This window comes from Ammodytes marinus, assembly GCF_949987685.1.
Source record: "Ammodytes marinus genome assembly, chromosome: 9".
Lineage (NCBI taxonomy): Eukaryota > Metazoa > Chordata > Actinopteri > Uranoscopiformes > Ammodytidae > Ammodytes > Ammodytes marinus.
Genome location: NC_137213.1, coordinates 6204525 through 6218322, shown reverse-complemented (window position 1 = coordinate 6218322; position 13798 = coordinate 6204525). Strand labels below are relative to the sequence as shown.

General features: G+C 40.7%; 1 protein-coding gene across 1 annotated transcript in view; it reads left to right on the top strand.

Annotated features, from left to right (window-relative positions):
- astn1 (astrotactin 1) overlaps positions 1-13798 on the top strand; it is a gene marked incomplete at its 5' end in the record, with an annotated part of 480467 nt that overhangs the window by 88782 nt on the left and 377887 nt on the right. Inside the window, one exon of the mRNA XM_080034245.1 lies at positions 10423-10604. Coding sequence (XP_079890371.1) covers positions 10423-10604 — 182 coding nt within the window. The remainder of the gene's footprint in view (positions 1-10422; positions 10605-13798) is intronic.

Sequence of the window (13798 nt, the reverse complement as noted above, 5' to 3'; positions counted from 1 at the left end):
TTAAGGTGCAGCAGCCATGCTTCCGTCAGTCTGCCGGAGGGCAGCTGTGGCTACTATCGTAGTTTACCACCACCAGTATGACTGTGTGTGAATGAATGGAACCTGGAACCCTGTAAAGCGTCTTTGGAGTGCCTTGAAAAGCGCTATATAAATCCAATCCATTATCATTATTATTAAGGTATTTTGATCTTACACACAGGGACATACATTAAAAATGGACAATAAATAGCTTGACAGCTTTATAGGAATATCCTAATAAAAATGTGATCCTAGCATTAACTATTGTTACGGGTAAACATATCCAAAGCAACACATGTATAAACTTCAGCAGAGATACATGGAATGTTGATTGAATGCCCTAAATTGCTCAATCAAATAATAAGCCCTTGAAATACATCAACAATCATTATGCCCTTTCTAATCAGGAGGACGCAAACACAACACAACCTATTTCTACTAAGTGTGTTGCCATCTGTGACTTATAGAAATAAGAAAAGAACAAACAAAAGATTTAAATTGATCGTGATCTCCCATGAAGCTAGATTTATACCATTTCAAAACTCTTGCAGATCGGTTTGCTTAATGAAATGACTGTGTGCCAAAGGGCTCGGCTGTGTTTTGAAGAAGGGAAGAATAAAATAGGTTTTCCACATCTAAATCAAGACTGTAAAACCTAAAAGAATTTGCCACTTGAAGTATCATAGAAAGCTTTTTAAATCAGTTTTCTAATACTGTGCTGTATTGTATTACATACTCTAAAGTACATATATTGTTAGCATATTGATATAATGTATAATACAGTAAAATAGCTTGACCAGGATAAAAGAAAGGAGGGACCATAATCCCTTGTCTCAACTCTCTTCAGATGTTCTGGGGTTGACCAGTATTTGTAGTTGTGTATGGTGAAGTTGGTTGTTAAAATCAATATAGAATTTAATAGATACTCAACATGTTTTATCTTTAAAGGCCCCTCAAATCCCATTTTTTTAAAAGATTTGTATTTGTTTTTACGGTATGTATTTATCTTTTTGAAAGCAGCAAAACAGACTGCATGCTGATTACAGATGGAGCCAAATTAAAATTCACAGCACAGTGCCTCATTGCCCCGAACCAGCATGTTGTCAGACTCAAGAAAACTGGTTTCTATGTGGCTTTGAGTTATGACTCAGCATAAGATAAACCAGCTGGAGCCATATAAATCGCTGCATGTGTCTGCCCTCTGCGCTAGCTGAAGAATCAGCACACACTGAAATATGCTGTGGGAAGATCAAACTGTTCAAAAACAACTACAACTTTATAGTCAGAGGGTCATAAGAACAGCACTTGAATTTCCCATGTGATACGCACCAGTTCTAGCCTGGCTCCGCCCGCCTACCTACTTCCGCTCAATTTTCATTTCACTTCAGTAGTCAGTCTGGGTCTGAAGTGTATTCATGGGTTTGGCGGTCCAATCAGCGAACAGAGCGAGTGGCTGAGAACGACGACGTCAAAGTCGCACGCCAGTTTCAGTTGAATGCTGCGTTCCTTTATACTCGGAACTCGGAAATGTCCGACTTGGTAGTTCCGAGTTCCGACCTGTCTGTGTTCCAGTGCATCTGCTCGGGAAAGTATGGACGCCCACAACCTTTCTCATCCAAATAACTAAACGTAAGGCTCTAGGCAGTTACTGTTGCCAGGTACCGGTAGATCCATAGACTACAATATGTAGTGAAGTCGGGAATTTCCGAGTTCCCAATACAACTGGAATGCACCGTCAGAAGCCGGCTCATGACATACGTCACGACCAAACGTTATGCGATTGGTTGGCTGATCCAGAGTGGCACTGGGCAGATCCAATAGTTTTAAACTTCAACAGACACCCGCCTCCAAGTGAGTGAACATTTGCCAATAGAGCAGTTCCAGACCTTCTGTACAAATGAAATGAAGTACGATGGTCTGGTTGGACCAGGCTACACCAGTTCCATATTAATTATTAATTGTAAGCCAGTTTGAAAAAATCTTCTGTGTTCGTACTAAAAGAAATTGAAAATATTAAAGAAACTTCCTAAACATTTTTGGAAATGTGTTTATTTGCTTCTTCATTGTTTGATGTAGCTTAGCATAATAGGCTTAAGCTGGCAAATATGTACTTTCGCAATAGCTAGAGATGTCTAATTTGTTAATAAGGCCAAATAAACAACTCAGCGCATAGACTATATGGGCCTACTGTATGGCAAAGGGACACAGCTTCACACTGCCTGCTCAGCAGTGCTCCCTTATTATTCAGTATATTTCACTTTTCACTTTATAAGTCAGAACGTTATCATATTTGGAATAAACTCATATCCCGTTCAGAATACATCTTAAATATAAATGCCGATATGTGCTGATATTAAAATATGTGCTATATTGTGGCCTAGCTTTTTGAATGATATTTCTCATGATCCATTCAACAATGGCATCCATGACGATATTGAGATTATTCTGTCCTTGCCACACTTGCAGGATAGGGATAAAAGATTCATTTAGATGGCGTCTACGGTAACAAAACATCATATATCCACAGAAGATGTAAGACCTTAAAGGTTTTTTTATTATATGAAAGTCATCCCCGAACCCTGTGTTGAGGCTTGAACTATATGTTTACTGTGTTAAGTGGATCCTTCACAGCCCCCTCAGAATTTGCGCCTCACTTACTTATATATACTTGGTATAGAGGACAGGCTTGAAGGGCGTCCTCCATGTGTTCACGTTGGAATAATGATCAGGAAATGAAGCACGTCTCTCTCCCAGCCGCTGCTGGACTCTGCGCTCAACAATGTCGTTGACTCTCTAATAGTGGTTCATTACTGCTTAGTTTAGGGAATTTGAGAATCAACAGCTCCAAAGTAATTTCTGCTTATCGCCATGTCCTCTGGTGACCGCGCAATGTGACGATTGCTATCGTGTCCTCGGTGAAACAGAGTTTAGAGAGAGAGAATACACTTGTGGCATTATTACAACCTTCTGGGAAAGGGAAAGGACATGAGCTGCATTCTGCTGAGAGATTTGGGATTTCAGGGTCTTACCACCAAATGTTTACATTGTGTATTCATTCATGTACGTATGTATATTCGATTAGTGCTTGTGTATAAATTAATTAATATTTACTTGTTTGAATAGGGAGCTTGGTTCTTTTCTAGAAGTAAGATAACCCAAATTTGGATGCTGCATGCATTTCTAGACACGATTGGGATATGCATATATTTTTTAGAATGTATAAATTATTTCTGTGAAATTCTAAAATTAATTTTATAAATATGATATAGTTGAAACAGAGATGGAAATGGCGGACCAGTAATGATTTAAACCATGTGACCATGTGAGTCCACACCTGGCTCTGAAGACAATTTAACTTAAATACAAGTGATTCATAACTTGATATGGGCCTTCCTTCAGATGTACAGTAAAGACTCTTGCTCTGAAAGCAAATTATTTGTCTTATGAAAAACAGTCTTATTCATACAGTCAGTGCGTTTCCATGGCACAACTAGATTGGATTAAGACACATACCGAACTAGACACTCGAACGGACCATGTCACTTGTCTGAGTATACATGGCCTTTCAGGACTCGGATAAATGTCCGATGCATGGCTGTCTCCACTATGCTAGGTGGCGCTGTAGCCCTTCAAGTGGTTTTAGCGCCACATCCGGTTCCCTTCCGGGAATAACTCTTCTATTTTTTACGTCATCTCTTTCCACTTCCTTGTGAAATCCTCCGCAGGGATTCTCGAGCAAGCGCAGAACGAGAACTCCGATATGCGATATCTGATCCCTGTATACATGCAGAGAGAATGCCGACTTTGAACGAGTTATCTAGGTGTTCTTATCCGACTTTGCTTGTCCGTTAATGTGCCGATTTGTGTGCGAAGTAGATCGGATAAAGGTGTTTACATGCATTTTACAGGTCCTGTTGAAGTTGTATTAGTTTATTTAACCGATTATGAGTCTGCATGTAAACACACTGATTGTTTCTTTAAATGTATCACACTAACGGACACACCACACCAATACACAATGACTGGTGAAAAGTTTTGGACTTGGACTTTGGGCGTCATTTAGCTGATAGCCAACGCTTGAGGGAGTGCAGGACATATTTCACCGGATTCTTACAGAAATTGCCGTAGATTCCCATTCATCTAAGAATATAAATAGTGTACCACAGGAACAGGCCAAGAGAGACCAATTAAAAAAACGTGAGAGATTGTTCTGTATTGCAGTAGCTAGTGGCACAGGAGCTATAGACGAAAGTTGACGTCATGTCTTTACCCTCTCTCCTAATCATTTCTATTGTTCTGGGGCGTCAGCAGAAAAACTCACAAACAGGAAATATCATAACTATGACAAAAATAGTCTGTACTATTATGTGTGATAGCGGCCAATGAACAAATGGGTTTTTTATTTGTAAAATGGTAGAACTGAGCATTTAACTTATTATTGTAGTAAAAGCTTGCACACAAAGGCACCTGGTGATAACTTCTAACAGTTGTAGCTGTATCCGAAAGGTCCCATAATGCCTTTTGTGGAAGTGTTGCAGCTCTGGTTTTAACACTGAGCCCCTCATATCACCCTGAAGCACACTCCAATAAGATGAATGATTATATGCCACCACTGACTCTTCACTGTGATGTTACTGCCAGGAACGGAACAGAACCTCCCCTCTGGGTGCTAAAATCTGACAGTGTTATATTCCTGAATGTCTCCAGAATGTGCCTTCCATGTCCCCAAAACTTCTCCACACAGACCACTTTACTGTAATTCCCGTATTTCTATCATTTTGCATTCATCTTGCCACAGTCAGTATCCAATTAATTTTTTTAATTCTTAAATCCCCCCCATGAGGATTTGTCTCATTATGTCAGCTGTGCTCAGATAAACAGATGTCTTTTGAGACCCGTGATTTGGAGATGGAGAAGAAGATTCCTACTGAATTTGTCATCTCATTTTAATGCAAAGGACAATCCACCTTTATAATGATATACATGTAAGCCAACTTGCGACAGGCCACTGAACGCTCTCTGAATTCTCTGTGATCTATCAATATGCTGGCAGCCCTTGTGCTCCGTCAGTCACTTAGGGAATGGGAAAAAATGCTTTGTGCTGGGTTCCTCTGTGCTTGTACTGCCCATTTGTTTATGCTAGGATTAAAGATTAGGCTTTTGAAATGCTCAAGATAGATGCTCTTGTCAATTTAATTCTAGAGGAATTTAAACTCCTTTAAACTAAATGGTTCGGCGAATCAGCATTCGAGGGAGGAACACTAATGATGCGGCGTAATCAGATTACTTTGATCCATTGTAATGCTGGTAGGTGACCACTTTCTATTTTCTATCCCTCCCTCTCCACATCCTCTCTTAATTTCTTTCTTTCTTTCTGGGTGGCACTGTACATGTTCCCGTGCAGTAAGGCGACGGTCTCATTAATCCTGCACTCACGGCAAACTAGTCCCCTGGGGGGGATAGAGAGCACACGTTTTAAAAGGGGCCCTGTCACACTGTGGCACATCATTTGCATTTTGGTTCAAACCAGCGGGGACTCTTAAATCTTCCGTACGGGCTGAGGGAACTCCCTCTTCACTGCAGTATGGGGGCATCATTCATCGTCAGGCCAAACCTCGTTACACTCCCACAGTTACAAACAACACACACACTCTGCTGTGTCACAGTAAAAAGCATGAAGTGTTTTGGTTGTAAACAGGTTATAATCCATGTAAGGGTTATGGCTATTATCCAGCATGCATGTGTCTTGTTTGCCAGCAATCAGAGTAATGGGCTGCCTGACAAAGAAGGCGCTGTACTCACACAACGGAAAAGTGGAGTGCTTCGTAGGGACTCTCGTTGTTATCTTATGTGTGTGTACAATGTGTGCACAAAATATTCATGATGCCTGCTCTTACCATAAATGGTTTAAGCCAGGTTAGTGCTTGTGTGAGTATTATGAGCATGGTAGCGTTTTAATGACAATGTCAAAATTCTGGGATTAGCAGGATTATTGTTGTCCTGATCATCAACTAAATTTGAAGTGATAGCATGCTAGCATTAGTCACTTAGTGCTAATTATGGATTAAGGGTTGTTTCAGACCTGATAGTCTACTTCTTTGGTTCACAACAGGTTCAGTTTTCTTTCACACCCATGGTTTCATCTGGTCCTGATGCTATCAAAAATTCAGCGGTTAAAGCATGTGTCATCTCAAAGGCCAAGTTGAGATAACCCAGATGACACCAGGGTTATTCTTCTCAAAGTTAACAAAGCCCCTCCAGAGGCCCAGAAAACATCATACAGCTATTTCTGCAGGCTGAGTAGCACTCTCAATAACTATTGCACTGACCTCAATGCATAACGTTGATTACCCCTTCTTAAGTAATTACATAACAAAAGTATCAGGAGTCCAGGACTTTAATCGCTTGTAGTCATCACGCTAAGGCATAAATTACAGACACAGATGAAGAGGACCAAATTATTTAAGACCTGCCTTGTGCAGGTGCAAAGGTTGTGTAACTCTTGAAGTTGTGCACACCACGTAAAAGCCTGCGATCAGCAGTAAAAATCTTGCTTACAGCTACATCTTGTGCAGTAATCAGTGTAATGGTCTAGTGTAGCATGGAGTTAGCCTGTGTTTAAATATAGATTCCTACAAAAGGCCCTTACAGTGATAAGTAGGTTGTGTGTTGAGAGAGCTGGATGTCTTGATCGTTTCCTGCTTTACCTCTACACGATTCGGTTAGGTCGATATACCCTTGCCTTTCCAGTCTTTGTTGTTCCCGTCCTAATTCTAATCTCCCATGCTAACCCGAGTGCCTTAATTTACTGCTTGAGTCACTCAGTTCTAGGCCTTTTCTTTTGATCAGGCCTAAATCCTCATTATTATTTACAGGCTGCGATTTCTCCCCGCAGCCATCGCTCCACCATAGCCTATAGTATGGACTTTGATCAATTATGGACTATTCGCTAATGGACTGGTTCCCTTCAGTGAATCCCCACCATCCCTTTCTGCATTGCATTGTGCTTGCACTGCTTCTCTCTTAAGTTTATTGTGACATACATGTGTAAAATGAGCTCTAAATAATTTGATAGCTTGTGCACCAGCAGAGCTAGAACAATATACTATTTGGATAAACAGATTTGTGTGAATCATTGGGTCATACTAGCAATTAGTGTAATAGTCTTTTTAATGGCCGTATCCATCCATAAACCTTGCACCGTCATTCCTAATTAGAAATCTGAAAGGGAATGAGGGCCACAGCTACCAACAATGGAAACTAAAATCAATAATAAAATAATGCAGAGACACTCAATAGCTGGTCCTTAAGCGGGTGAGAAAATACAGCACATGAAGAATTTTTAGAAGAAAAAAACAGATTAGAACGAAAGCTAAGAATGGCGGCGCTTGCACTATTTTTTTAGTGCCGTTATCTAGGTTTAATTACCAAGCTTCTCATTATCATGAGAAAACAAATAGTTGTTCCATCGTATTACTCATAATATTAAATGCAGTTATCTTGAGATCAGAAGTTAATTATCTCATTATCTCATTAAAAACTAGCGTTAGTATCTTGATAATCAACCACTTTTGAAAAGGGTAGTTTCCTCTTATGTTCCATAGCTTGTGATCTTTTTTTTAGTCTTACTTATAATAATGATTACAGCTTTATGTCAATGTATTTGTAGGATTATCCAGGGGTTTTTAAATGGTCTATTTAAATGTTTTTTTTAGTTTATATTAGTGGTGGGCCGATAACGGCGTTAACGTGCTGCGTTAACGCCAGACTCTTATCGGCGATAAAAAAAATATCGCCGTTAATCTCTTGTTCCTCTTATTTTAGCGCGGATGTATACCTGGCCGAATTGCACTGTAGTGCACGAGTCAGAACGAGTCCGACTTCGCACCTGTGTAGCCTACCACATCAAACGTAACGTGCTGACATGGATGCAGCTAGGAAGCCGCCGGGTTTGCTTCAGGGAAAATGTATTTTTAAGAAGCTTCCCAATGGAAACCTCGACAAGACCAAGGTTGTTTGCACCTTGTGCAATGCGGAATTGGTTTACTGTAGGAGTTCTAACAGTCTGTGCTCTCGGAAGCGGCCGGGGCATGCGTGTGTGCAATGGGAGAGCTTTGTGTGGAGAGAAAAAAAAGAGGCAAGGGAAATCGCCAAAGCCAATGCATAGCCTCGACTCATTAAAGGTTGAAAATCACTGAATTACACAACATGTAGGCTAGCCTATGGCTTAAGGCTATGGAAATCATTATGGAAACAATATTTTTTTTTATCAGTGATAGCTCAGCTGATCTCGTTGCTATAGAGACCACGTCCGTCCGCTTTGTTTGACAACTGACAGAGCTGCCAAGTCTCACCCTTTTGGCCGTGAGACACACTCATATCAACCAGCTCACACTCTCACACGCTAGCCTACAACTCAAATTTCTCACGCGGAGAAGTTAATCCCCAAAATAACGATTGTTTTGCGGGACTTTTATTTTGACAGTCTTATATTGAAAAGCTAACGGACATGAGTTCCGTGACATCCTCTTTCTGCACGCTAGTTAACTTGATGCATTAGGTGTGCACCTGCACAGGAGATGAGCCCCTGGTCTGATGCGCCACCTGGCTTGAGAAACACGTTCTCAAAGACTTACTTTGAGTCATTATTTAGGGAGCACACACATATAATGAATGAATTCAAATGAGCCATTTTAATCTAGATTAATCTAGATTAATTCCAAAATTAATCTAGATTAATCTAGATTAAAAAAAATAATCTATGCCCACCTCTAGTTTATATATATCTCAACCCTTAAAGAAACACTCAATTTTATCCACAAGAACTTCAGTGAATGTTAAACAAGACAATGTGAAAGGGATGTGAAAGCATGGTTGAAAATGCTTCTGTAACAGAACAAGTAGCAGATATATTATTTAGTTGTGTTTGCTATTAATCTTTAGGCCATAGAAGTTCAGAGCAACTTAGATGACATGACAGTATGAACATAAAGTAAGTTCAGTACCAATATTTGGAATTTTGCGGTTAAAAAAGGTCCCGGCTGCTTTTTTAGTGTGAACTTAAAGCGAGGGTGGAGGATTTCGGGAGAAAATGAATGGACAGTCCCAACAGCCAATAAGAACAGAGAATCGGAGCCTCGCTCTGATTGGTCAAAGTGTACAGCTCATGTTAACTTTGACCAATCAGAAATCAAATACCCCAGCTTTAACTTCAATGTGTTAAGACCTATTACAAATTAGAATAAAGTCACAAAAAGGTTATATGTAGCCTATAAGTGTCAAGGAATTTCACTTATGATCCAGATCTAGCCTCGTTTTAGTGCAGATCGTCACATTTTGGCCTGCAAATAACCAAACTAGGTATTATACAGTGAAAATCTGAAAACACCTTTATTCACTTCCAGCAGCAGCCTATTAAAGCAGTTTGTGCAGTGCAGTCGGAGATGGGATCCAGTCTAGAGTCCTTGTTGCACTTTCTGTGATCTCTGTTTTGATTTATATCTCTTTCAATCAGCGTTCTTACTTCACATGAATTATGAGCCTAATGCATCTTAGCTACTCTTCGAGCTTACATAACAGGAAAAAGCATCCATAAAGTTCTGTCATGCATTTATAACGTCTTCCCCTTTCTGCACTGTGTGTTTTTGGCATACTTAACTGATACTTCAGTGGGAAGTGGAATGCATTGTCTGAGGAGCTGAGGAATGACACAAAGCACAATGTTTCACTTGCACTGCGGCTTCCATAAAATCACTATTTACTCATCTTTATCTCTTGAGTTTCATCGTTTTCATGTGCGTTTTTGTTCAGCCTCACAAGGATATAAACTGTGGTAGCTGTTAGAAATGGGGTTTCAGGTGTAGGAAGGTATGATGGAGGGATAACTCTGTGTGACGGACGAATACCCATTAAATGCAATTACCATTTACCCATACACCCTGGAACACTAAGACTATTTGTGCAGAACATGTACAAAACACTAAGTCCAATGTTGATGTCCATTTGTGCTTAAACACAAATGCTAACGGGTTTGTGCCATTTAAATGACTGCTAAAAATTATAGAAACGCTTATAACCGATTCAAGCCATTAGGATTCATCCAATTTTAAGCCGGTATGGCTCATCATGTGTTATGTTCACCTGTCCTGGTTGGCATTTACAAAAACCTCTGCGAACTGGATGACATTACTTAAACTAGCAGCACAAACCCAGTTGTACTTCATACACCAGCCAGCTATTTCCCAGAAATACAGTCATTACATGAGATTTGTCTGATACAATTGCTCTAATTCCATCGGATACTCTACATGGAGTCAACAATTATAATCAAAACCTTTGTGCTGCCTGCAATAGCAAAGGGCCTCTCATTTAGACCCCCTTTGTTTGTTCTTTTGTCTCTGGCAGAGATCTCTGGGAACTCAGAGGACATCCCTCTGGTGCGCTGGCGGCAGCAGTGGCTGGAGAACGGCACTCTGCTCTTCCACATCCACCACCAGGACGGCAGCCTCAACCTGCCAGAACCCACCCAAGACCCGGCAAACAACTCCGCCAAGGAGGAGCTCCGCATCCTGCACATCTCCGTTATGGTAGATATTGCTTTTTCTGAGGCTGAAGGTTTACAAAACTGACTTCTGAAGTCAAATAGTAGAATATACTGTATTTTCTTTTTCATTGGCCAAAATCATTCATTTGCAAGATTAAAAATAGCAAAGAAAAGATAACTCGCGGTTTCATTAAGACAGATATGGATTTATATATGAAAAGTTATTTGGATCGTTTAACTTTCTTCCCTGAAGCTGAAACACTCTGAATCTCATCAATGAGATAAGATAACATGTCCCTCTGTCTTGTTTTTGTTTGCCAGCGTATTGGAGAATGAAACAGCTGACTGCACAATTTCAGTCAGGTTTAAGGGGAGCAGATTCATCCTGCAGATATCTGTCATCCTACAACGGCGGTTTTAGAGGCAACATATTTTTTATTCACATAAACTCTCTGAGTCTTATTGTTCTCTCTCTCTCTTGCACAATAACTTTTCTTTGTTCCAAATGCACATTATACCACAGTCAAGGCTTTTAAAAAAGCTCTGCCGCTGTAACATTTGTTTGTACTGGACACATACCAAGTGTCTAGTATCTTTCCTGCTGCATGCCGCAGGGAAAGTTGACTCAGAGAAAGAGCATTGTACAACTGTAAAGACAAACGGAGGGAGTCCTGCATTGAACCAGTGTGTCCAAATGGATGCATACTTTTACCAGATATGTGTCACAGAACCCTTGTACAGACGTGCTGTTCAAATGCCACTTGTATGACTTTAAGGCAAGTGGGGATGTCACCTAATCCGGCAGGTTAAATATACTGGTTCAATGCCGATATTAAAAAGGGCACTGAGGCACTCCTGTGCATGCCACTGGTACAAACTATAGGGAATAATCTATCCATCTATCTATCTATCTATCTATCTATCTATCTATCTATCTATCTATCTATCTATCTATCTATCTATCTATCTATCTATCTATCTATCTATCTATCTATCTATCTATCTATCTATCTATCTATCTATCTGTCTGTCTATCTATCTATCTATCTATCTGTCTGTCTGTCTGTCTGTCTGTCTGTCTGTCTGTCTGTCTGTCTGTCTGTCTGTCTGTCTGTCTGTCTGTCTGTCTGTCTGTCTGTCTGTCTGTCTGTCTGTCTGTCTGTCTGTCTGTCTGTCTGTCTGTCTATCTATCTGTCTATCTATCTGTCTATCTATCTATGAAGCGAGAAATGTCTGTCTGTCTGTCTGTCTGTCTGTCTGTGACTCGCATATCTCTCTGACTTTTAGTCAGATCTGCCTGAGCTTCCATCCTTTACTTTGACGTTTTTTGGACCAAATACTGTACGTGTAGGCTACGTCTGTTTCTGTGTCCCACTTTCATAGACACAGTACATTTAAGCATGCATAAGCTAATATCTGCTTCTTACGGCACTGCACTAGTTCTTTAAATGTTGTGTAAAATATACATTAATTTTGTCCCACATTCCTATTGCAGAATGTAGATCTTCGCATGCCGACACTGTATCAAGCCATGGCAGCGGAGTAGGAAAGGAACCCTTAGATCTCGCTGCTTCCTCCTCTTGCCTGAGGAAATGTATATTTATTAGATCTTAGATATGCCACGCCTACTCCCAGTACCATTTTTCCATCTCAAAGACATTACAATCATGCTTTGATGGATGATATGTATTTTCAAACATTGAAAGCATATTATGGGCTGCATACACAAATGATTACTCAGCTCCGAGAGGATTTTTTTTTTTGTGCCAGCAGCTACATCTGCTGAACGGAGGCAGGGAGCCGCTCTTTGACACCTAGTGAATGTCACCGATCATGAGACCTTGAAACAAATAAACTGACCTTGTCCAGCCTCTGTGTGTTTATGAGCACATAAAACAGGAAGCCTTCAGGGCACATAGCCTTGAGGGGTGACAACACTTTTATGTGGTAAGGAGAAAGCCTTTTGCTTCTTACCTCTTTGATTTTTTCCTATAATTTCACATTTCTTTTCCCCCCACTCTATCTGCATTTCACATCCCATCAACCTCGGGTCTGTGTCTTTGTGCTCCCTTCTCTAGCTAATTCCTCATCCTGAAAGAGCTGGGCGCTAGCTACTGTCACACGGCTGTTTTCGGCAAGGTGCAGGGTAGAGAAGGATTAGCATGCAGATATGAGCAGACCGTGACAACAGATGGAAGTGGTGTTGCCGCTGCGCTGCCCGGGCCCCCCGCTGCAGCTTGCCACCCGGCTGAAGGCCCCGACCTATAAATCCAAAGCTGTTTCACTTGTTCAGCTGCTTGTGGATACGAATAGGCTCCGGTGAAGGCTGCTTTAAAAGGGGCTTTTTAGCTCAAGCACACACCTGTCACTGGACCTCTCTTTCCATTGTATGTCTCGGGGGACTACAGGGCAACAGCAGTCAGCACACGAGTAGTCTATGTCGGAGACATGTGGTTAAAAGCAGTGGGATAAGGCTGTGGATGTCTTAATTGCTTTAGGTCTCTGAGACATCTTATGCAACCTTTCTGGTGTCTGGGCAGCAGGGAGCAAACATGATGAAACACAGAGTTCAGTTGAGTTCAATAATAGATAGATAGATAGATAGATAGATAGATAGATAGATAGATAGATAGATAGATAGATAGATAGATAGATAGATAGATAGATAGATAGATAGATAGATAGATATATTCCAATAGCAGCATGCCCAAAGTCTTCTTTGATATTATAATAATATCATCTGTCAGTTAACATTTATCTCAAGGGTTGTGTTTCACAGCGTGTTGCCATGTTTTCTATCAAACATGAAATGGACTTAAAATGGTCCCAAGTGTGCTCATCGCAGTCAGGTTGGCTCAGCAAGGAAGCGGGATGTCTAATCTTCCACAGTTCATTGCCCAGCCACCATGCCCATTCCAAACCACAAGACTGTTTATGCTTAATGGATGAGTTGGGTTCCGGCATTTTTAATCTTGAAGACAAGCCAAATGTATAATGGGCCTGGTCCTAGGGGGTAATCATGTTCAATGAACTGCATCAAAGTAGTTTTTTGTTGTTTTGTTACTCCAGCTAGCCAGGCAAAGGTCTCAGTCCGCTGTGAGAAAAACATTTTGCCGATCAGCTTTAGTCATGTTTTTCAGATGCAGTATTGGAGATGATATCAAAATTTGATGCGAGAAGTGGCTTCAGTCATACACTGCTGCACCAGTTCTGAAGTGCACTGTTCTAAAGGTTGAA